General features: G+C 42.8%; 1 protein-coding gene across 3 annotated transcripts in view; it reads left to right on the top strand.

Annotated features, from left to right (window-relative positions):
- FAM120A (family with sequence similarity 120 member A) overlaps window positions 1-23,194 on the top strand; it is a 115,643-nt gene that overhangs the window by 64,846 nt on the left and 27,603 nt on the right. For 2 of the 3 annotated variants that reach the window (XM_073021440.1, XM_007969791.3), the window contains exons 6-10: window positions 422-522; window positions 738-1,024; window positions 12,371-12,458; window positions 14,552-14,779; window positions 17,357-17,531. In XM_073021440.1, coding sequence (XP_072877541.1) covers window positions 422-522; window positions 738-1,024; window positions 12,371-12,458; window positions 14,552-14,779; window positions 17,357-17,531 — 879 coding nt within the window. The remainder of the gene's footprint in view (window positions 1-421; window positions 523-737; window positions 1,025-12,370; window positions 12,459-14,551; window positions 14,780-17,356; window positions 17,532-23,194) is intronic. The other variant, XM_007969793.3, reaches the window with a different exon arrangement.

The following is a 23,194-nucleotide window of genomic DNA, read 5'->3' as shown; positions in this document are numbered from 1 at the left end:
TCGGTCCGACTTTGTTCCTTTCATGCCTGCCAGGGCTTCTGGTTTTGCGGAGACCTCAGGCTAGGAGCAGCCCTGAGCAGGGAGACTGAGTTACAGAGAATCCCCACCAAGCTGCAGGCAGAGGGACAGCCGAGGCCCTTAGGAAGTGCACGAGAGCAGAACCACTATGGCAAGTTCACCAAGAGATCTGGAAAGTTAGAATCCCAGCCCCAGTCCATCAAATCGAGCATCATAAAATTAAGTTGTCCTTACTGTGAAATGGCCATTTGTAATGATTTCTGAGAAGTGGGACCCATGGTGGTGTCGATGTCTGAGCCAGGTGAGGGTGAGATCCCTGGCGCCATGGGCTGGCCGCCAGGGTGCCCTGGGAAACGCCTTCTGTTCACAGCTGTGTGATTCTTTTCTTTCTGTGTTGGTGAAGCAGCCAGACCCGGTCCGTTTGGAATGCCTGGGATGGTGCCGCCGCATGTCCCTCCTCAGATGCTCAACATTCCGCAGACCTCTCTGCAAGCAAAGCCCGTGGTAAGGCCTTCCCTGCACTGGGTCGGGTGGCCGGTCTCAGACATGGTGTGTGCATTGAATTTCAATGAATGCCAAAATAAGTTCCTAAGCTCTTGAATTGATGTGTGAAATAGATGCCAGTGTTTGTTGAAATAAAAATGAGCCGGGAAACATCGTCTTGGGCCTGAGTCGGGTCCTGCTGGCCACGTGCGCGTGACCTGTACCCTTCGCTTCAGGCCCCACAGGTGCCCAGCCCAGGGGGCGCCCCGGGCCAGGGTCCATACCCGTACAGCCTCTCTGAGCCAGCACCTCTCACGTTGGACACGAGCGGGAAGAATCTGACGGAGCAGAACAGCTACAGCAACATTCCTCACGAAGGGAAGCACACGCCGCTGTATGAGCGGTCCTCGCCCATCAACCCGGCCCAGAGCGGCAGCCCCAACCACGTGGATTCCGCCTACTTCCCTGGCTCTTCTACATCGTCATCTTCCGACAACGACGAGGGCAGCGGAGGGGCGACAAAGTGAGTGGTGCACAGGTTGTGGGGTGCTTCCTGGCGGGTAGTGACCTGGGGAAGCTGCCTTCTGGCCTGCCAGCCCAGCTGGTGTTGTGCTCAAAGATGTAGTTTGTTGCAGGTGGGTGATGGTCAGTCTGTACTCAGACGGGGGTTCTTTGGACAGAGATGAGAGAGGAAGAGTAGGTATGTTCTTTGAAGTTTCCATGATTTAAAACCTGCACCATCCCAGCCCCATGGCTTGGAGCCGCAGGAACCTTTCTGGGGAGGAATTTGACAAGAACTGGTTTGTGTGATGCCCCAAACATGGGGGCATTTGTCCGGTGTGGTGCCACTCATACCCACCACAGCAACCCCCTGCCGACCCCCCAAACATTGATCTCCTGGCTCCTGGATCAAGGGAGCTCTGAATTTCCTCTCCTTCTCCTAAACTCAGCAGATCAGAGGACACTTTTGAAATAACACTGTTTGGCCAAGCAAAACCCTGGAAAGCTGCCTAGACCCGGGCTGATTGTTTCCTTCGAGGAGGATTTTAAACACTGTGTGTCCCTGAATAAATGAGTTCACAAATACATAGTTGGTTCAAATTTGATCGAGGAAATCTTAAATTTGCACTTTCCCTTTTCTTTAAACTGTCTTATGTTTAAAACAAAAAAACAGAGAAAAAAAATTTCTTTCCTTTAAGTCAATGTCTGCTTTTCCTTAGTGTGAACTCTATAGCGTAGATAACCAGGACTGGTTGATGTTACATCTATTTCTTATGTAAGAAATGTAAGAGACATAGTTGTCAGTTTCCATTGCCAGTTCTTACCTGTAGTGTCACCTGAAGCAGGTGATCTTTCTTCTCTATCCTCTGTTGATCTGTAAAATGGGAATGAATGTCTGATGATCCAGGGCAGAGCTTATTGAAGGGCTCTCTGCCATCCAGGGATGCACACCCTGTTTATATTAGAGAAGTATAACATTAGTAAATGTTGATTTGCTAAATGTGCAGAGAGGTATAAAATTAATAAATGTTTATTTGCTGTATATGCAATGCCAAGACTCTAAAATGAAGTAGAGTTGCAGTTGAATATTCAAACTTTTAAATTAACCTCTAGCAAGATAATATATTGAGTACCCATTGAATCAGAATCTCTGGTTGGGGTCCCCAAATTTGCATTTTCATAAGCACCTCAGTCAGTCTTTAGCACACTAAAGTTTGAGAACAACTGGTAGATGGTCTTAGAAGCCCTTACGCACCAGAATTCTGAGGCATGTGCAGTTTGTTATAAAATGTGACTCATATCAGCAAGGTCCAAGTGTCTGTTAAATACAGTTTTTGTTTTAGTAAGAAATGTTCTTTCTAAACTCTGAAACATGGGTGAGAAATAAGACAAAAAGCAAAAGCAGTAAGCTTTATAACCCCAACAAGAGTTCAGTGCTCATGATGGAGTTGTGGAAACCAGGTCAGGGTGCTGACTTGGGGACGTAGGTGGTGACTGGAGCATATCTCAGTTGAGGCGCTTGTTCCTCTGGTGGGGAGGGATTGAGAAGAATGTGAAATGCCCATCTAATTTGGCAAGTTGTCTTTGTTAGGATGAGCTGAACTTGGAGTGATTAGGACTGCCTGAGCATGTCCTGTCTTTGCTGTGTACACACCCTCCTACCTGTCTGTGAAGGTTCTGATCAGCTTTTTGGAGCTTGGGCATCTGGCCTCCCTCTGACCTCTTGCAGTGCTTATTGTCTTTATCCCCAGTATGGCATCTTTAGTGTTTTCTGGAGATGCATCTTGTTTCTGCCACTGGAATTTGACCTGCTCAGAGGCTTGTGTTTTCCGATCCTTGTGGTGTGAAGTGCCGTGAAGAATGCAGAGTACACCCTGTAATCAAAAGATTGGATTCAAGCTGTGTGACTTAGCAGTGACTTAATTTCCTTGAATCTGTTTCTACTTCTATTATAATAAGGAAGAGACAGACATGTTGGACCTGAGATGAACGAAGGCAGAGGAGACAAGGGTGCTTGTTTCTGAAGGCTTTGGGGTCAGAAACTAGCATTCAACTTGGGGTCAAACCCTTGATCATGGGCATCCTTTGCTTCTGGCAGGTACAGGGGTGTGACGCGTGTGCCAAGTAGGGACAGTGTTCATGATTTTCAGCAAGGGTTCTAGTGTGTTGAATTGGTTGTATCTGCAGTGTGTAACGTGCCCCTTAGGCTGTGCATAAGAGAACAAAGAACAGCTTTCATAGTTTACCAAAAAAAAGTCACTACTTTTTTAAGCTTTGGTTTAGAATTGAATGAGGACCCCGGGACCTATGTTGCTTTTTCAGGATGGTCCTAAGGGAATGGAAATTATTCATTCTCTTAGGCATTTATTTCCCAGTGAACAGGGCAGAGGATAGGAGTGATGAGGTCTGTGTGCAGAGCTTGCATTCTAGAGGACGGTATGTGAGCAGTGAACATAGAAGCCCTGACGAGTGCATGAAGAAGACGTGCCGAGAGTGAGGAGCGGGGAAGTGGGAGCGCTAGAGCAAAGAGGGGCGGGAAGACTGGGAGAAAGAAGCAAACCAGCTGATGGGCTGTGGTGTGAGGACCAGCAGGGCTGGGCCGTGCACAGCTGGATGTGTTCTAAGTGCCACGGGAAACATCTAGGGCAAGCTTGTTATCCCGTGGCCCGTGGGCCGCACGCAGCCCAGGATGGCGTCCCAACACAAATTCAAAAACTTTCTTAAAACATGATGAGATTTTTTTTCTGATTTTTTTTTTTTTTAAAGCTCATTAGCTATCATTAGTCTATTTTATGTGGGGCCCAAGACAATTCTTCTTCTTCTAATGTGGCCCAGGGATGCCAAAAGATTGGACACTGCTGATCCAGAGTGAGCTTAGCATGACCTTAGGCTGGTGAGACCCTGGTGGTTTTTTGGAGGTGAGTTTACTCCCACCTCGATGCCATTTACCCTTGAGACAGTGGGTCTCCGGACAGTCAGACCATTCAGCTAGTGGAAACAGTTGAACTCCAGAACTCTGGTCTTTAAATAAATTGATGGTAGAAATGTTTATATGTATGTATATATTTTAAAATTTTTTTGAGATGGAATTTTGCTCTTTTTGGCCAGGCTGGAGTGCAATGGCATGATCTTGGCTAACTGCAACCTCTGCCTAGGTTCAAGCGATTCTCCTGCCTCAGCCTCCCAAGTAGCTAGGATTACAGTTGCCCACTACCACGCCCAGCTAATTTTTCTGTATTTTCACTAGAGACGAGGTTTCACCATGTTGGCCAGGCTGTTCTCAAACTCCTGACCTCAGGTGATCCACCCGCCTCGGCCTCCCAAAGTGCTGGGATTATAGGCGTGACCCTCCGGGCCTGGCCAGAAACATTAATAATTTCTGGACTATAAAATAGCAGAGGCGATTGGCCTTGTAGATGCGTAGCACGATGTGCCCCCACCTGCTACGCTCTGCCTCTCACTGTCCAGCCCTAACTTCTTCTGTCTCTGTAGTGGACGTTCAGTGATACCACAAGGAAGGAATAATGTGGGACACCCTGCAAAATAAACGGCTTAGTTTCCCCAACAATAAATCAGTGGCACTCTTTTAAAGAGTGGTAGTGATGGGCGATGGGGATTGTTACAGAAAAAAAGAGACAACAAAAAAAGAAAAAAGCTTCCTATGAATTAAACAGGTAAGTGCTTTTCTAAAATTATTATTATTATTACTGTTTTAGGGACAGGGTCTTGCTGTTTCACCCAGGCTGGAGTGCAGTGACATCATAACTCACTGCAGCCTCAAGCTCCTGGACTCAGGTGATCCTCACACCTCAGCATGTTCCCCCTGAGATGAAAGACATGTTCCACCATACCCAGCTAACTTGTATTATTTATAGTTATGGGGTCTTGCTGTATTGCCCAGACTGGTTTCGAACTCCTGGCCTGAAGCCATCCTCCTACCTCTGCCTCTGAAAGTGCTGGGATTACAGGCATGAGCCACTGTGTGCAGCCGATGGCAACTGTTTTAAATGGAAAAAGATACAAATGTGCTGGGTGTGGTACTGTACACCTGTAGTCCCAGCTACTCAGGAGGCTGTGGCGGGAGGATCACTTGAGCCCAGGAGGTCGAGGCTTCAGTGAGCTATGATCATACTTGTGAATGGCCAATGCACTCTCTCCTGGGCAATGTAGTGAGAGCTCATCTCTTAAAAGTATAAGCATGGAATTCACAGAGGAAGCAGCCATCGATAAACATAAAAAGTTGTTCACCCTCAGTAAGAATATCGAAGTTCTATAACTTAGAACATAAGATACCTTTTACAAAAGCTTATAAAATTGTCAAACATTTATTTTTGAAGATAAAATGTGGTGAGGGGTTATGGACGGAGTTATTGAGTCCTGGCTGTCGCCACTGAGCGTTGCTGGATGTTGTCATGACTTGTGGACGTCTGAGAGCTGCGTGGCTTCGGGTGCTCTTTGTGGAGATTTGCTCTGTGCCTATAGGAAGGTGGCTGTGGGGTGTGCATGGCAGCAACATTGGTGGAACAGATGTGTGTGACCCCATGCTGTCATCAGGGTTCATTGCACAGGAGCCTCATACATACTACAGAGAATCTGCTTTTATAACCCCAAGTTCATGGGGGGGGCATCCACACAGATGGCAGCAGATCGGGAAATGCTGTCAGCCAGTCCTCAGGGGCAGTAGGGCAGTCTTCATCTGGGTGCGCCTGGCAGCTCTGAGCTTTATCTCTTCTTTTTGTTGTATTTCTTTAATATCTTATTCAGCGTTTTAGTTTCTTTAGTTGGGTGAGTTGTTCAGTGTCTTTGTACCGTACAGTTCTCCTGTGCTGTTGGAATGGAAGTCATGGGCTGTGTTACTCTTTTGAAATGTAAATTTCTCTTTAGAATTTTTGGAAAAATCTGTTAGAGGAGGAGTTCTTAGAATGTGAGAAGACTTCTTGCTACATAGCTGTGCCTGCTTGACGTATTTTTCCAACAAAATTGAAGGTGAACCTGTTAGGAGCTCAGTTCTGAGTTTGATGGGCTACTTTGAAGAGACACAACACTCTCTTTCTAGCATGTTCCTTGAAAGAAAATAGGTGGTGCTTGGGTAGTGATCAGAACTGGCAGTTATTCTAGGCCTAAAACAGTTTGGCAATAAAATAAAAAAAAGGGGCCACGTATGGTGGCTCATGCTTTAATCCCCACACTTTGAGAGGCTGAGGCTGGGGGATTACATGAAGCCAGCCTGGGCAACATAAAATTTAAAAATTGGCCTGACGTGGTGGCATGTGCTTGTGGGTCCAGCAACCTGGGTGGCTAAGACAGCAGGATCACTTGAGCCCAGGATTTCGAGGCTGTAGTGAGCCATGATGGCACCACTGCAGTCCAGCCGGGCAACAGAATGAGTCCCTGTCTCTTAAAAAGGAAAGAAAGAAAAGGAATGAAATGTGTGGCTTTCTAAGTAATGTCTCTGCCAGTTCCTTTGTTAGAGCGGTAGAGCAGTACCAGCATAAACTTGCTTTATTCTGTTTACATTTTAAAAATTAAGGTGACATTCTTGTCTTTTTTCCCTTCCTGGTGCCTGTCAGATGTTTGTAATCTTGTTTCAGTTGAATTAAGAATTACAGCTGAGGCTGGGTGCCATGGCTCATGCCTGTAATTTCAGCACTTTGGGAAGCCGAGGTAGGCGGATCACTTGAGGTCGGAAGTTCAAGACCAACATGGTGAAACCCTTTCTCTACCAAAAAATACAAAAATTAGCTGGATGTGGTGGTGTGTGCTTGTAGTCCCAGCTACTTGGGAGGCTGAGGTAGGAGAACTGCTTGAACCTGGGAGGTGGAGGTTGCAATGAGCTGAGATTGTGCCACCGCACTCCAGCCTGGGCAGCGGAGTGAGATCCTGTGTGAAAAACGAAACAAAACAAAACAAAACAGTTACAATTGAATCCTTGTGGAGGTATTTATTTTATGTTATTTTCGTAGATTCATTTGGATTTGCAAAATCTGAATCAAATCTGAGGTTGATGTATTACAATTTTTAATTCTTTGTTTTATACCTTTTTTCTAATTATCATCTTGATACAAAGTTATATAGAATTCAAACACTGGAAAATACAGTATAGAGAATTCCCCATGATCTTACTTCTAGAGAGGTAATTATATTTGAAAGATTGGTGAATATTCAAGCACCTTATTTTCCTCTGCATCTGCTAAAATAAGATTTTTACAATAACTAGGTCTATCTTAGGGAGAGTAACTTGCCCTTTTTCCTTTTCTTCCATCTTTTATACTTAATATACTTATATAACTATGCATTCTTATTTGTGCGTGTAAGTCTTATTATGCGTATGTACTTAATACCTAATATTTAATAAGATCTATATATGTCCACTTTATTGCTTTAATATTTTTGCATAAAATTACTGACATTTTAAATTAGATATGTAAAAGTCCTCATTCAGAGAGAAGACTGACTGAGTTTTTTTCCACCTTGTGTCCTTGTTTGTATAAATGTGTTTCATTTTCTTGAGAATTTATATATGTATCTTAGTAGAGAAAGCCCTGTGGAACAGGACATCTCCACATTTATTATTTATTTTGACATGTGGTGTTATGGAGGCATCTCTCGCATAAGTCTGTGTTCCCTTCCCCTGTGAATTTTTGCTAATGACTTGTCCTCCCTGGACCAAATCTGGACTGTGAAGACGGACCACAGGAAGGCAGGCTGTTTGGTGTTAGCATGCTCCGTGAGCAGCACTGAGACCGCGCTGTTGGCAGGAAGCGGTTTGCTCAGAGTCTCTTGGCTGGTATTTCTCGGTGGCGTTGTGACCTGAAGCTCGCAGGACCTCAGAGCATTCAGATGTGCGTGGCAGATTTGCTGTGTTGTTTGTATATTAAATTAGCTGATGAATAAGCTCAATGAATGGTAGCTGTCACTACTTTTTAAAAATTAACTATTAGTGCCGGGCGCGGTGGCTCAAGCCTGTAATCCCAGCGCTTTGGGAGGCCGAGACAGGCGGATCATGAGGTCAGGAGATCGAGACCATCCTGGCTAACACGGTGAAACCCCGTCTCTACTAAAAAATACAAAAAACTAGCCGGGCAAGGTGGTGGGCGCCTATAGTCCCAGCTACTCGGGAGGCTGAGGCAGGAGAGTGGCATGAACCCGGGAGGCGGAGCTTGCAGTGAGCTGAGATCCGGCCACTGCACTCCAGCCTGGGTGACAGAGCGAGACTCCGTCTCAAAAATAAATAAATAAATAAATAAATAAATAAAAATTAACTATTAGTATGCTAGAAAACCAGAACAGTGGTTCGGTTTTTAGTGTAAAATAACTAAAAGAATTTTATTTAGCTCCCTTTGATCTGGTATCCTAGGAAGTATGTACCTGATGTGCCTGTTTTGCTTGAAGTTGGTGTTGAATGTTTTTCTTGTCCTTTAAGTCCTTTCCAACTCCACTTCCAAAAAAACTGTGTTTCACAAGGAGAGTTCCATCGTGCCCTGCTCCAGAATCCTGAGGCGTGGGTCCTGGGGCTGAGGGAATGACTTTACTATAGCTGTGGGTTTTTCTTTCAGACCGTTACACGCTTGTTCCAGACAGATATTTGCTTTATATTTATGTTTTGACTTTTTAACGCATGGTACCATTTCTAATATCTTCTCATAAAAGTGATTCTGAATTTTATACGTTGGCAAAAATTAATCATGATCTATATCATTACATTGTGTGCTAGCCATCTACTAATCTGTGTAGACATTTCGTATTGATCTTAAGACAGATGTGTTGGCACAGGTGTCTCTGAACCCTCACTGGCGGGGTCCAAGGGGACTGCTCCGTGGCCAGTTGGGGCTTCTTGGTCACACAGTCTTCTGATGACAGCGAGAAGCCCTGACAAGGCTGTGAAAGAAGTTTGAGCCATCATCTGACTGCCACATGGAAAAGTGCTTTCTGTGTTCCTGACATTTTAAGCTCACCCATTACATGAAGGAACCTGAATGTGTGATGTTAGGTTAACTAGGGCATGAGGAGACTCGACCTATTAGGTGTCTGTCTCTGTGACTCTTGTAGCTTCCCTGGTCAGGGCACCCAGATACTGGTGCTTCTGTAGGGAACTAGCACTTGACAGGGCAGGCCCTGCGGGAGAACTCTGAGCATCTGTCCAACCAGGCCGAGGCTTTCTGCTGCCCAGGCCCTCTTTGTTACACTATCAGAGACCCTCCCGGCTGTCTGTTCTCAGCCCTGTTGAGTTGGGGAGCAGATAGAAATGAAAAATTTATACATGCCAGATAGTTCTGCTGTGAATTTGACCTTTTCTAAATTTAATGATTTATTTTCTTCCATTTTGGTGTATTTGCCTTTGCTCTTTCCTGTTGACACAGAAGTCAGATTTTACTTAATGTTCTCTTTCTTTTCTGCTCCATAAAGGAAAACTCTACACCCCTCACAGTAAGGAACATGAGTGACACGTCATACGCTGGTATACTTGGTGTAAACCAAGTTTTATTTGGTGTTACTTGGTGTAAACCAAGCATCATTTAGGAAATAATTCTTATTCACACCAGAACACCAGTACATTTCCATCCTAGTCTCACCAACTTGCTGAAAGATGGAGAAAAGAAATCATTCAGTGACTAGAACAGTTTGCTGTCCTCCCAGGCTTTCGTACAGAAGCTCCAAATGTTCCTGGTGAAGTGAGGCCTTGGCACACCTCTCTGACAGCCTGCTAATACCCCATCCGATAGTTCTGGGCTTCCCCAGCCACCGAGCTGACTTGCCAGAGTCACCCTTTCTGTTGCTTGCGTGCTACATTCTCACATATGTATGAAACTGGAGCCACAGCTCGGCTCTGCTGTGGTAGCAGGTGCCAGTAGTTTGAAATAAGGGTCTGGGTTTGAATCCAGCTGCTTTGTTTGTGACTGTGGGTAGATTCCTTCTCTCTGAGCCTGGATTTGATCATTTTATCATTAGAGATTTATAGTGTGGGGGTGGGGACGAGATTGTGAGAGCACCGCAGGCTTCCTGCACAGTGCCCGGGTCACTGACTCTACTTCCCTGTAGCTAGTGCCTGTCTCAGCACGTCTCAGTGCAGTGTGAGACGGTGAAACGTCTGGTTCACGTACATGGTTCCAGGCGTCAGTTTAAGGCATTACTAGTTGTGTGAAATGAAACATAAATATATATAGAAGTAGAGTTCTAAAATGTTATCCATCTGTTCTTCAAAGCAAGGCATTTGTCATATTCAATTTTTTTTTTTCAAATTGTAAAGTAACATATTTGTCCTATTGAAATATATTGGCCTTCTCAAAAACTGTTTCTTGTCAAGATGCTTTTCAGGCAAAATTTTAGATTTTATAGTCTGATTGTTAGAAGGTTATATGAGCATCCAGATTATGACATTTATTTTTAGATTGATAATCTACGTAGAGCAACACTAAGGCTTGCGAGTGTAGGGGTCTCTGTGATCTCAGGTGGCACTGGCATGAACCTCTCGGCTCTCCAGTTTTAGTAGAGAGGTGCGTCCCCTCCTTGGTTGGCACTTTCCTAACCCTCGGCCTCCCCTGCCCCACCATCCTAGGTGCATGATCCTCTAGATCCTCTTACCCTGCAAGAGCTCCAGACACTCTAGGGACAGATACCCCGGGGATGGGCGCTTGGGGGTCTGCATGGTTAATAAGCATTCCCCATGAGTCTTTAAACTTAACAACAGTTTAAGAACGCTTATTGTTCTTTACATCCAATGGAAGATGAGCAAGATTTGTGCCAATGTTGCCATGTACTTCTAGGCCAGGATTTAGTAATTTATTGCCGCCTGCATCTCCCAGCTTACTGACTCATGCTTCCCTATCAGCACATGCTCATCCACCTCCTGATCCTTTCTCCATTGTCTGCTCACATTGTGCCCTCAGTGACTGCTTTCTCAATGGTACAGATCACCACACTCTGGGGATGCCTGCCCTGGTTTTTGATGTGTCTGAGCCACTGCTGGTGTCTCCTCTAGTTTTAAGTTGCAGGCAGAGATTGTGCATGAGGTAGTGAACTTGAACAGAGCAGTGGTTTCTCCAAGCTCCATGAAGACCGGGAAACCTGAACAGGGTGGGTGAACTTTTCATGGCGTGCGTGCGGTATCCTTGGCTGGATGGGTCCATCGTGTGACAGTGGAATCTTTTTGCATTTTTTTTTTCCTTTTTTAAAAGACAGACCTAAAATGAAGTTGATTGGAAGACAGGAGAATTATCTGGTCTTAAAACCTCTCCATCTGTCATGTGAGTCAGTTACAAAGGCAGCCCAGTTGACCCATGCTGGCATGCCCTATGGCCAACACTGGTTTTCAGAAGGTAGTTTGGGCATAGAACCTTACAGTGGAAGGGTGAGTGCATGGAGCACCACAGCCATCCCTGCCTCAGGGTCACACTGTGTACTGAGGCTCCAGTGTGGTGCTGCATCCTGCTGGCCCTGCTCAAGCCCCTGCATATCCTCTGCTACCTGTAGACAGTGCGTTTCACATTTGCCTGAGGACTATGGTAGACCCATATACTACAAGTGAACAAAAACTTTAGGAAATAATGCTCATTCACACCACTCATTCTGGTCTGTCTTGTTTCAGTTTTTTTAAATGCTCATTAAACCCATGAAATTGTTTTCCCAGACTGTTAATGGGTAACAGCACAGTTATCTCTTATTCTGGAATTTGAGATGCTCTGTGATCTTCTCATCTCTTTTTCCTTACCCCTTTTTTCTCCGTACTTTGTTAAATAAAGCCATCCTCCAAATAAGTTCCCATGAACTCCCTGTTCTGTGAACCCACCAAGTTTGTGCCATTTCGCTTTGCCTAGAGTGTACCTTCCCTGCCTTTCAGATTTGCTAGTTTGAGTCACCTCTAGTTTTAGCTCTAATGCCCCCTCCACATAAATAGGCTGGAGTGCCCTGTGTGATGTATTATCGCCTTACATTTATTTATAAATTATGTGTAGTATTCGATCCAGATAACATTTAAGTCTTCTACTACCTCATAATTGCCAATTAAATGCCGATCTTTTGTCTCACTGTGACAATGGAAAGATCCTCCACGGCAAGGCTTGCCTTCGTTTCCTCTGCATCCTCCATAGCGCTAAGCACATCACAGACCATCTCTAAACTGCCTGGTGACTCCTCTAAGTTAGACGTTCGATAGTTTCTTTTCCATAGTTTCTTTTCCATAGTATGTGGTTATCACCTACTCTTTTGAAGCAGGAAGAAATAACTACTATAATAGAGTTATTTCTCAACGCTGTGTTTATTTTGAAAGTATTGTTATCATGAGCCTGCAGACTTAGCTCAGGCCCTTCTTGTCATTGTCAACTGGTTTGTGAAAGTGATTGGACAGTAATCATGTTCATTTTATGTTTAGCCATATCAGCGGGAACAAGATTGGCTGGGAGAAGACGGGAAGCCACTCAGAGCCTCAGGCACGAGGAGACCCAGGAGACCAAACAAAGGTAGAAAGTCTATGCCTTTTAGTTTTTGAGTTCTGACTCATTGTGTGTTAGCATACTGTATTAGTGATCAAATAGTGAAAGATAATATCTCTCTTTTAATCAGGTCATGTAAACCTTTACAAAGGGGATAACCGGGGAAGGAAGAGTTCAGAGCTACGCCCAAGCCTGCTAGTCTCTCTGCTAGTCTCTCTGCATGGCAGGCAGCTGATTTCCTCGTTGTTTGCTCACTGCATCATCTTGGACAAGGTGCTTGCTTAGGACCTTCCTGAGCCCACATTTGTTGTAGGTTTTTGTGAAGATTCTCTGAGAAAGCACCGGGGATGCTAAATTTAACTCCCCCCGCCTTTTTTTCTTTTTCTTTTTTAAAAAAGTTTTTTATTTAAAACATTTTTTTTTTTTTTTTTTTCGAGATGGAGTCTTGCTCTGTCACCCAGGCTGGAGTGCAGTGGTGCGATCTCAGCTCACTGAAACCTCTACCCCCGGGGTTCAAGCAATTCTCCTGGCTCAGCCTCCCTGGTAGCTGAAATTATAGGCGTGCACTACCTTGCCTGGCTAATTTTTGTATTTTTAGTAGAGGCGGGGTGTTGCCATGTTGGGCAGGCTGGTCTCGAACTCCTGACCTCAAGTGATCTGCCCTCCTCAGCCTCCCAAAGTGCTGGGATTACAGACTTGAGCCACCACGCCCTGCCTCTCCGCTTTTCTTCTACTTCTACTTATTAATAGTGATACCTAAAAATACCTTTTTAATTTGCAAAGCCACATCTGCCACATGTGATTACCAAGAAGGAGCAGGTTTCCTGCTTGAAGGTTTTGGTGGTTAATATGCAGGGTTGCCTGAATATCAGACGTTTGTCTAAAGAAGTCATACTATTAAATGATTGTTCTGCAAATAAGCAACAAAAATCCTTTGTGGATACATATTATTTTCAAAACACCTTCCAAAGCATTTTGAGTTGTTTCACATCTGTATTCTTATGGAATGGAGAGTGTAGAAAACACTAGTAAATTATCTATGAGTTATTCTTCTTAAGACTAATTTTGGCACTTTGTGTTTTAAAGAATAAAATTAAGCACTTTATTACACACCATTATAAAGAGTATACTTTCGAAACAGAAAAATGTGTATGTCTTTAGGGTGGCCTTAAATCAATCAATAAGCAATTCTTATTTTCAACATTTATTCTGATAAATTTTATCATACAAATAATCATTGCTCTTGGGCAACTATGCATATAATTCAGACTGTGCTAAAGTGTCTCCCTTCCTTTTTCCTTTCCTTAGTTCTACTGCCTCGCCGCAATCCATCACTGTGGTAATAATTTGGGGTCCAGACTCTTTCCTGTTATGTTCATACACTCCACGTCTGGGGGCTTAGTTGTTACAGAATGGGTGTTTTCACCGAATGGTGTATCATGAACCTCTTTCTATGTCATTATCCGTAGATCTGAGACCTTGTTTTTAATGGGATTATGCTGTGGCTTAGCAGGTTTTTGGGGCTTTTGGTTTAATTTTTGCTTGTGTATAGTTAGGGCTTTATAATGACTACAGAGAATGCTTGAGTTTGGGTTATTGTTTGTTCTTTAAGTACCAGCTGTGGCACAGAGTCAGCCCTGGATTAGAATTCCATTTCTATGTGTTAGGGTTGTGTAACTGTGTTCAGACTGCACAGCCTCTTGGAGTGTTGGTTTTCCTGTTTGTGTAGAGATCTTAGGCAAGGTCTCGAGAAAACAAACACAGGAATGGACCACATGAATGATGGACAAGTGAGAGCCAAACAAGATAGCGAGGCTTCTGCCTCCCAACACAGAGGGACTGCAGGGTGACACAGAACAGCAGGGAGCAACGGGCCCACTGTCCTGTGGCACAGTAGATGTTGATCTGTTTCAGTGTGGGAAGCTGTTCAAGGAGAGGGACTGGATCAGGGTGCTGTCTGTTTCTTCTGTCTTTAGGGTGGCACCAAATCTGGTCTCTCCAAGACAGGACTCATCTTTGTCCCCTCTGTGTCCGGCAGGTGAACAGCCACCTAGCATACTTTAAATGAATGAAAACATGACATATACTCATTTTCCTCCCTTCTGCTCTCTGCACTGTAGGCAGAAGGCTCGTCCACTGCCTCTTCAGGAAGCCAACTAGCCGAAGGCAAGGGAAGCCAGATGGGCACTGTCCAGCCAATCCCGTGCCTCCTGTCGATGCCCACCAGGAACCACATGGACATCACCACACCTCCCCTGCCCCCCGTTGCACCTGAGGTGCTGAGAGTGGCCGAGCACAGGCACAAGAAGGGGCTGATGTACCCCTACATCTTCCATGTCCTGACGAAGGTATTATCGAAGGGGCCCTGGAGTGGCTTCTGTTATTTGATGAGTGGCCATTCCTATGGGTGTTTTGTCCTGTTGTCCTTTTTTGAACCATTTTTCTGTCTTACTAATCTATTTGAAGCAAAGTTCACTTTTCCCTTTCTAAACATTGAATGAAAGATGAACATTTATAACTGTAAATACAGTTTAAAAGTAACTCGTGAAAAGTCTCACTTTTTTCCTTTGACTTAGTATAAAATATTTTTATACTTCTAATGAAATAATGCATCACATTATTTTATGACTTGTAATTTTTTTCTTATTTCAATTTCAGAATTTTCTTACACCATATTTGTGCTGTAACGTCAGGTTTAATTCTGATGTCAGATACAATATCTGGTTCCTTTATCATTTGTGCTTAGAAAATAATGTTTCCCCCTTTGAATGGCTCATAGTACTTCATGTGTTTTGACTTGTTCATAACCTCATTGAGTGCAGTTTTAATAGTGCTAAGAGCAAAAAATGGAATACAGGATTTTGTTAACATGCTCATAGTCAGAAAATGCAACTGTCTTTTTATACAGTGTCATCATTTCACTTTATTAGTGTCTTATCGAATGTATGCTTAAATATATACATATAGTGTGGCATCAATTATTTTTTAATCTTGGTGTCTCAGATGTATCTATGTGTATTTAAATTTCCTCAGTGATGTGTAGTCTTTACGTTGGCACTTTTAATCTTAGTCCCACAATTTAACAAGTTACCTCAGTTACTAGATTGATCCTGCAGAATTGGTTTATTACTATCATGTATTATTAACATGTTTTCCTCAGTACCTATGCGACCATATATAACCAGACTTTTCTGTCTGTTCTCTACAACCCATCTGTGGTTTGTAAAATAGAGTCAATAAATGCAATAATGAACTCCTGTTCTCTAATACTCCTGAGGTGGACTTCAACTGTTAACCGACTAATCCAAATACTGCTTACTTTTATTAATTAAAGGACATGGAAAACATGTAGCCAGTACTATTTGCTCAGATCCTTTAATTTATTTTTTAGTTGTAATGCCTCCAAATCTCATCTATTATTTGATATGGGTATGCATTTATAGTATCACTTTTCAGATTATGGTTGTAAGGTGAACATTTTATTTTTCAGGTTCAACATAAATTATAAAGGGTAAGTGAAAAGTAATTGTTGTGGGGAGAGCATTTTGCTAAGTTTAAGGAACCAAAGTTTTGGGAAGACATCTTTCAAAACAACGTGTTAAGAAACCACACTCATTCCTCGTGGGGCTGTTTGAAATGTAAGGTCCCCAGGAGCCACCTGATATGTCCACACTGCTGGATCTGATGCCTGGATAGTCGGTTAGATCTATATGAGGGTTGCAAGTTGTACCGACATACTTTCTTATTTCTTGTGAATTTCAAGGACAAATACTGATAAAATGACATGGTTGAGATAATTGTCTTTTCAGATTTTAAAATGCTACTTAAGTTTTTGCAGTTTATCCTATAAGCTGAATGGCTCTGGTATTTAATTGCCCAGGCTAAGACGTTTACAGTGAGATGCATCTTTATGGTAATGAAGAGAATTTGCAAAGCATCATATTATTAAGAGAAATATTCCTTAGATGAGAGTGTTAGAACACATGTAGCTACTGGATTAATGAATATGGAAGTACGGAGGGTAAGGGGAAAGACCAGTTTTGAAATTAAACTTACGTAAAAGAAACAGCAAATGTTACAAAATTATTATTTAAAGCGTATATATCAATGAACTTCACAGACATTGAGGTCATAAGTGCATTTTTATGCTGAGTATAATTAAATAAAATTTATTGCACGATATCTTGAGATGTATTTTGATGCTGTAAGATCCCTGAGACTGATGAGTTTTGGCAACAATCTCAGCTGCCAAAGGCCACAGTCAGTCATTTGTCTCTTGGCAGCACGTTCTTGAGTCAGATGTGGTTCTTGCCGTATTGGACCTGGGACGTGAAAAAGATGGAGTGCTTTTGTTTTCTGCCCTAGTGGCTAGGCATGTCCTTACCCGCAATGAGACACATTTCTTGAACACCTGCCACACTATGGCAGAAGCCTAATACGTGAGGTGGTAATTTGCCATGGAAGAACTTCGCAAAGAAAATTTGACCATTATATTTTCAGGATACTCAGTTCTTTAGTTGCATGTAGGTCATTGAACATTTTCAATTATATTGCATATGACCATCCCCACTCTCTAAATAAAAGTTGCAAGTTCTCAGTCTTTTCTATTCTGTTTGTTGTCTGATGTTATCTGTCTGGATTGTTTCAAAGACTTTGAAACATCTACATGGTTTTCTTTTGTTCTTGGTTTCGGATTAAACATAAAGTAATGCAGATTTTATTTTGATTCTTTGAGCATATGCTTTGGCCACAGCCTGCCAAATGAACTCTTCCTAAACATCTTTATTTGGGCAAGTTGTTAAGCAGTTGATTTGGAATGGAATTGCAGTGTCATTAACTGGAGATAATACAGTGTATTTCTGTGAGTGTATTGTAAATTCAACGTGAAAAATGTGCAATGTTATTCTGCTTTCTTCCATACAAAGGGTGAAATCAAAATTGCTGTTTCTATTGAAGATGAAGCCAACAAGGACCTGCCTCCGGCCGCTCTGCTCTATAGGCCAGTTCGTCAGTATGTTTACGGAGTCCTGTTTAGTTTGGCAGAAAGCAGAAAGAAAACTGAGAGACTTGCTTTTAGAAAGAACAGACTTCCACCAGAATGTATGTACTGTAACAATCCATTGTTTGTTTTCCTCGGTACCTCGTAATCTCTTGTGCGTTTTCTAAAGCCTTAGAAGAATCATGACTGAGTTGAGCCCGAGTGCCTCTGTGTAAAGGAGGTGGGCCGTCATCGGGGCAGTAGGCCAGGGTAAAAGCTCTTAGAAAAGGAGGAGAAGCCACAGACTTTCTTCCTCAGTAACATTCCAATAATGATGTTTATTCAGTAAAATAATAAAACAGGTTTACACTTTAAAGTGAATGTTGATCTGAAAGCAGACCTGAATTGCCGCCACTCTCTGTAATTACCATGTCTTGGTAATCAGGACGAGTGTGTTTCTGTGCTCTGGTTTTCATGAAACAAAGATCTGCTCTCTCCAGAAGGCCAGGGTCCTGGAGAAAACTTCCAGCAGGTCTCTGATTGGCCATGTTTGTGCTGTTGGAGTGCCACCACGCATGGCTCTGCAGCTGTAGCGAAGGTCGTGGGACTCACGGATCGTCGCAGGATTGTGATGATTTGTCTCGGAATCCTCTGAGACATGTGCACTTCCAGCTGATCAACTCTGGGAGTGGGGGGTGCAGGTGGAAACACTGAAAAGGATTGCAAAGGTGGTCAAAGATGAGGTCAAAGCATTTTTCTTTTATCTTCTAGTGGGCTTGTGTAATACTTGGAGAAAATGATGCCTTTTTGTTCTAGGTAATTTTATTTCCTAATGTAAGGAATGTAAAAGTAACTGTATATTTAGTTGGAAATATAGAAAAGAATCCTCAAACATACAGTCTAAGAATATTATGAATTGTGAAAATTGTAAATTACTAGATCATTCTTTGAGCCATGGATAATTGGTTACAGACTATTTGTTTGTGTGGTGGGTCAATGCAGGCCTCCTGAGATGATGAAGCTCCTTGTCAGCACTGACTGTGTGCAGTGCTGAGCTTTGGAACTTTAACCTAAGTTCATTAGATTTAAAATTTTTCTGTTTGCAATTACTATGACAAACTTGCAATCCGTAAGGCATTAAAGTGAAGCACTTCTCACTACCCTTCCTTGGTGATAGTTGTCCTGAGAGTGGTTGCTGAGCTGCTAGTGTGACTGTCACTGGCAGGAGGTGATCAGGACTTCTGTGTCTTCGATGGCTGGAGATACCATGTGGAACAATGAACATTGTAAATGACATTCTTCTCAAAGGTTCAGGACATTCTTCAATGTACCTGTTTTCATTCTTTTCTCACATTGTGTGATCCATTTGCTCACAAAAGAATGACATTTCTTACTTTGCACATGACTGGTCACTTGTCCTGGCCTGTCACTACTCTTCACTTCTCCTGCAGCCTGACCAGGCCCTCAGACCCCCTTTTTTCAGTTGTTCCTCTCTCCTGGGCTTAGCATGCCTGTGCTGCAGGCTCTGTCTAGTCCCAAATCCTGTGGCATCCTGGGTGCTGCAGCTCCTTTTTCCTCAGCTTCAGAGCACTGCACTGGCTTCGTGGTAGAAGGTATTATTTTTTATTTGCTTGTGTGTTCTAAAAACAGTGTTACCTTTACGCAGCAAACTCCTTTAGGCATTTCCAGTGATCACTTTGGGCTGAATAGGAACGGGCTTTGTGGCTTCTGTGCTGTCCCGTGGAGTCAGATGTGACTGTCCCCTACCCCTCCAGTGTTGGGCCATTTGGCATCATTGGTGTGCTGCGGTACCAAACATGCTCAGGAAGTGGAGTCTTGACCTCGTGCCTGCTGCATGTCTGCAGCACGCACGTCCGATGGTGCTTCTCGTGCTAGCTCCCCGTCAGCTGTCTTGGTCTAGGTTGAGAGGTCTCCGGCTGGGCCTGGGAGAGGCTGTCCTGTTAATGCACTGTAGAGAAAGCTCTCAGAAGGGCCAGCATGTGCAGAGCATGTGGATGGTGGGGGGCAGGAGGAGAGGTGGGGATTGTGGAAGCCAGGGCAGGCCACAGCTTTCGTGGTGTCAGACTGCCCCGACCTTCTCTGAGCAGACCAACTCCAGCTGGAATCAGAAGTCACAGGAGTACCATCAAAGGAAGAAAAGACAAGAAGGGTTGGGGAAGTCTGAAATGACTCAAGCGAATGGGGGTGCCATTGATGTCGGTGGAGGAGGAAAGGGACACAGGAGAACACAAAACAAGATGGTGGCAGCAGGTGGCACTGGATCTTCTCTTGAGATGTGGCTGAGATGGCCAGAGGAAGGCTGTATCTTCAAAGTGAGAACTTTCAGGAACTCCCTTCCCTCCTTTCCTCTTCTCCTCCTTCTTTTTAAGGATGGGAGACTGAATAGTTTTTGGTTATTGTTATGTTCTTTTTTTGACCAATGGGGAGGATTTAGTGGGGAAGAGGTGAGTTTATCAAAGAGAATAGGAAAAAATTAGTCCTGATAAAGAGTTTGTATTAGTAGACTTAGGTGGGAAGGAGGAGCAGAGGCAGAAGTTCATACTTTGGGGCCACCTTTGTTGGTGAAGGCAGGAAGGATTGGGGATAAGGATGCATCAGATTTGGTTTGGGAAAGAGAGTCAACTAGCACTGAGGAAAAGGACAGAGGCCCAGCCAACCGCGCTTGTTAATTGATCATGGAGCCTGGGTATTTTCTCCACTGTGGAGGCTGAGCTTTGCCAATGGTAGTTTGTACTTCTTTGATGGTAAATGAGATTTTAAAAGCGATTTCATAAACATTTATGTCTTTTGCTATTGTGTATATTACTCTTAGAGCAGTGTGCAGCAGGCAGTGAAAGAATGAATAATTGGTTTAGGTACACACAGCTTGTTGGAGATGAAGACCTGGTTTGGTGCATCAGAAAATTAAACTCTGTTATGTGAGAGCGTGCGTAAGTGCTGAGATGCTTTGAAAGGTCAGTGGTAAACAAATTGCAGTCTTTTCTGCTCAAGTGGTTTATGAACTTTGATTTTGACTTTTCTGTAGAGATGGGAAGCCATTGAAGGTTTGTTACAAATGATGTTTCCATTTAGAAAGATGAGTTGGATAGCGATGTATGGACTGAACCAAAACAGAAATGAAGCCTTTAAGTGTCAAAGATGGAGCAGGTGCAGATGACCTTTGCCTAGGCAGTTAAGACACTAGAATGTAAGTGTTTAGAAAGATGCATTATTAATGTACTATGACAAATACAAGTTTATTTCTGAATGGAAAAGATGTATAGATTTGACCTGAGTTTAGAAGTTGAGAGACCTTACTCAGTACCGTAATTTCAGTGGGTGAGATTTTTATAAGCAGCTTTGGAATCTAGGTCTTTATAGGGAGCTGATAAAATTGAACTTGTTTCATGCGTAATTACATTCATGAGGGGGAAACAAGCCTATAAAAAAGGTTTTTATGTCAGTGATATATCCATGATTATCACCCTAATTGGAACACCAGCTCTCCAGAAGGGATATTTTTGTTTTGAGAATATCTTGTGATTGTTAAGCCTCAGTGCTCTCAACTTGCTCAAAACCAACCTTGTTTGAGAATTGAGTAATGTGCACAGTGTGATCTATGTTCATGAACATTGCATGCATTAAAATGCCTTCCATATAACCTGTTCATTAGATTTTAGCTGATTAAATACTGACCCTGCTCGGACCATTGATTTAAACTTCCTTACTTGAAATATCTATTAATTGGTAACACATATTTGTACTAAGGAGAGTGCTACAGCTTCTTGACAATCTAAATAGGATAGGAAAATGTCTGATTGTGCCACAATGAAGCTGACATTGAAAAGTTTCTCAGGAGTTCTTGATTGACAAGATGGAACAATGATTGTATTTAGATCTTGTTGAAATTTGCTGTCTAATCTATGGCCACTCTTGGACCACATGTAGGTTGAATGAAATTATTGTCATACTGGAAGATCCATAAGCCAAAGAAAGAGTCCTGGGAGGCCATGTCCCTGTGAAGGATTGTTCTCCCCCAACCCTGCTTCCTTGGCTTTCCAAAGTGATCTGGCAACCCAGCCCTCTGCATATGGACTCCAGAGAGAGCCTGCTGCTCCAGCAGCTGGTGTGGCCATTTCTGAATGGAAAATCTGTGATCTAAAATAGCTTCAGAACCTTATCTGCACAGCTGTATGTTCCTGTTAATGGTCACTGTAACAATAAGGATTGTCCCAAGATGGCCTTATTATCGGAGAGAACTATTCAAAAGGCAAGCATGTTGAAGTCTTAAGAGTTGCTTAAAAATATTTAACTCTCAGCAGATTTAAGTCACGTATATTCATTTGGAAACCTAGTCAGTGATTAAGGCATATGGTCAAGTGTTCATAATTTATAGCTAGCTTTCCTGTGATTTACTAAACTTTCATTTTTAAAGTCACTATATGGCGAAAGTAGGATATGAGACCCTCAAAAATTTCTAGCCCTTCTGCTCCTGAACTAGGTGATAGCAAAAAAAAAAAAAAAAAAAAGAAAAAAAGAAAAAGAAAAAAAAAATTCCAGCCTTTTGAAAGTCATGTTGTATTATGTGCTGCCAATTTATTTTCCACAGCTTTCTTTCCATCCTTAAGTTCTATAATTTCACTTTTAGGAAATTCAGAAGAATATTTGCTTATCATGGCAGTATATGCCTTGGAATTCTAAGCCCTCTCAGTGGTGTACGTAGAAGAGAACTGTTAACACCCAGGGGCATGCAGATTCCTCCAGACATGATCCACGGTGATAGTGGCACCTGCTGGTAGGGAAGGTGGAACCCAGAGACCTTTTCTGTTGATGCTGGAATAAAGGCTGGGCCCGGAGATGTGTCCGGGGTCTGACGCAGGAACTCCTGGCTTTGAAGCCTTCACCTTGCAAAAATACAGATACTGTGGCGAGTTTCTTCTTCTCGTTCCTGTGGTAGAGGTGTTTATGTGCCTCTGTGGCTTTTCCTCCTTCAGAGTGCCTCTTGTCGCTCCCAGTCACTGGGGTTCTTTCTCTCCAAGGGTCAGTGGGAGAGGCTGCAGTGGTTTGAGGGCAAATGAGATGGAATAAAAGGCCTATATTTAAAAAGATTGTAGGGTAATAAGTATCCCCAGCTATAATTGAAGAGCACAAAGTTCAGAAAGTAAAGCTTAGTGATTTATACATTTTTAAAATTAACATCATCTTAATAAAATTGGCTTTTGTTTCTTGCCTCCCATTTCCTACAAAAGTCTTCCCTAGTACCTCAAAATTAAGTAAGTAAGAGAAACAGGCTTATAAAAAGTAGACAGATAAAAATTATACACACATATGAAAGAAATATGTGGAATGAGGGAGCAAGTTTATAGATGAGTACTATTTTTATGAAAGATTTTCCTATATTTATTCCTGTATTTTTAAACCACCAAGAAAAGCCGAAAGGAACATTTTTTCCTGGTCTAGTTTGCTTTAAAAATGTTTTTATTTGTGCTAATAATTGGAATTGCTAATAAAAAGTAAACTAAGTCTGCTCACTGGATTATATTATGAAATAGAATAATCAATATTACTGTACTGATTGAATATTGTGAAAATTGGTATTGTAAACATTTTTCCCATGATTTCTATGAAGGCTGCTAATAAGTCTGTCTGAATTTCTTTATTCTATAAAGCTTTCTAGGAGAAGCATTAAGGTTTTTTTCACAGAACTTTGAGTAGACCTAGCACAGCAGACGATTGCTTAGGAAGGCAAATGATACGACAGGCCAATTTGTGATATTACTCTTTT

This window comes from Chlorocebus sabaeus, chromosome 12 (assembly GCF_047675955.1).
Source record: "Chlorocebus sabaeus isolate Y175 chromosome 12, mChlSab1.0.hap1, whole genome shotgun sequence".
In the NCBI taxonomy this organism is placed as follows: domain Eukaryota; kingdom Metazoa; phylum Chordata; class Mammalia; order Primates; family Cercopithecidae; genus Chlorocebus; species Chlorocebus sabaeus.
Note: the sequence above shows the minus strand (reverse complement) of the source record. Positions and strands in the feature narration are given on the sequence as shown.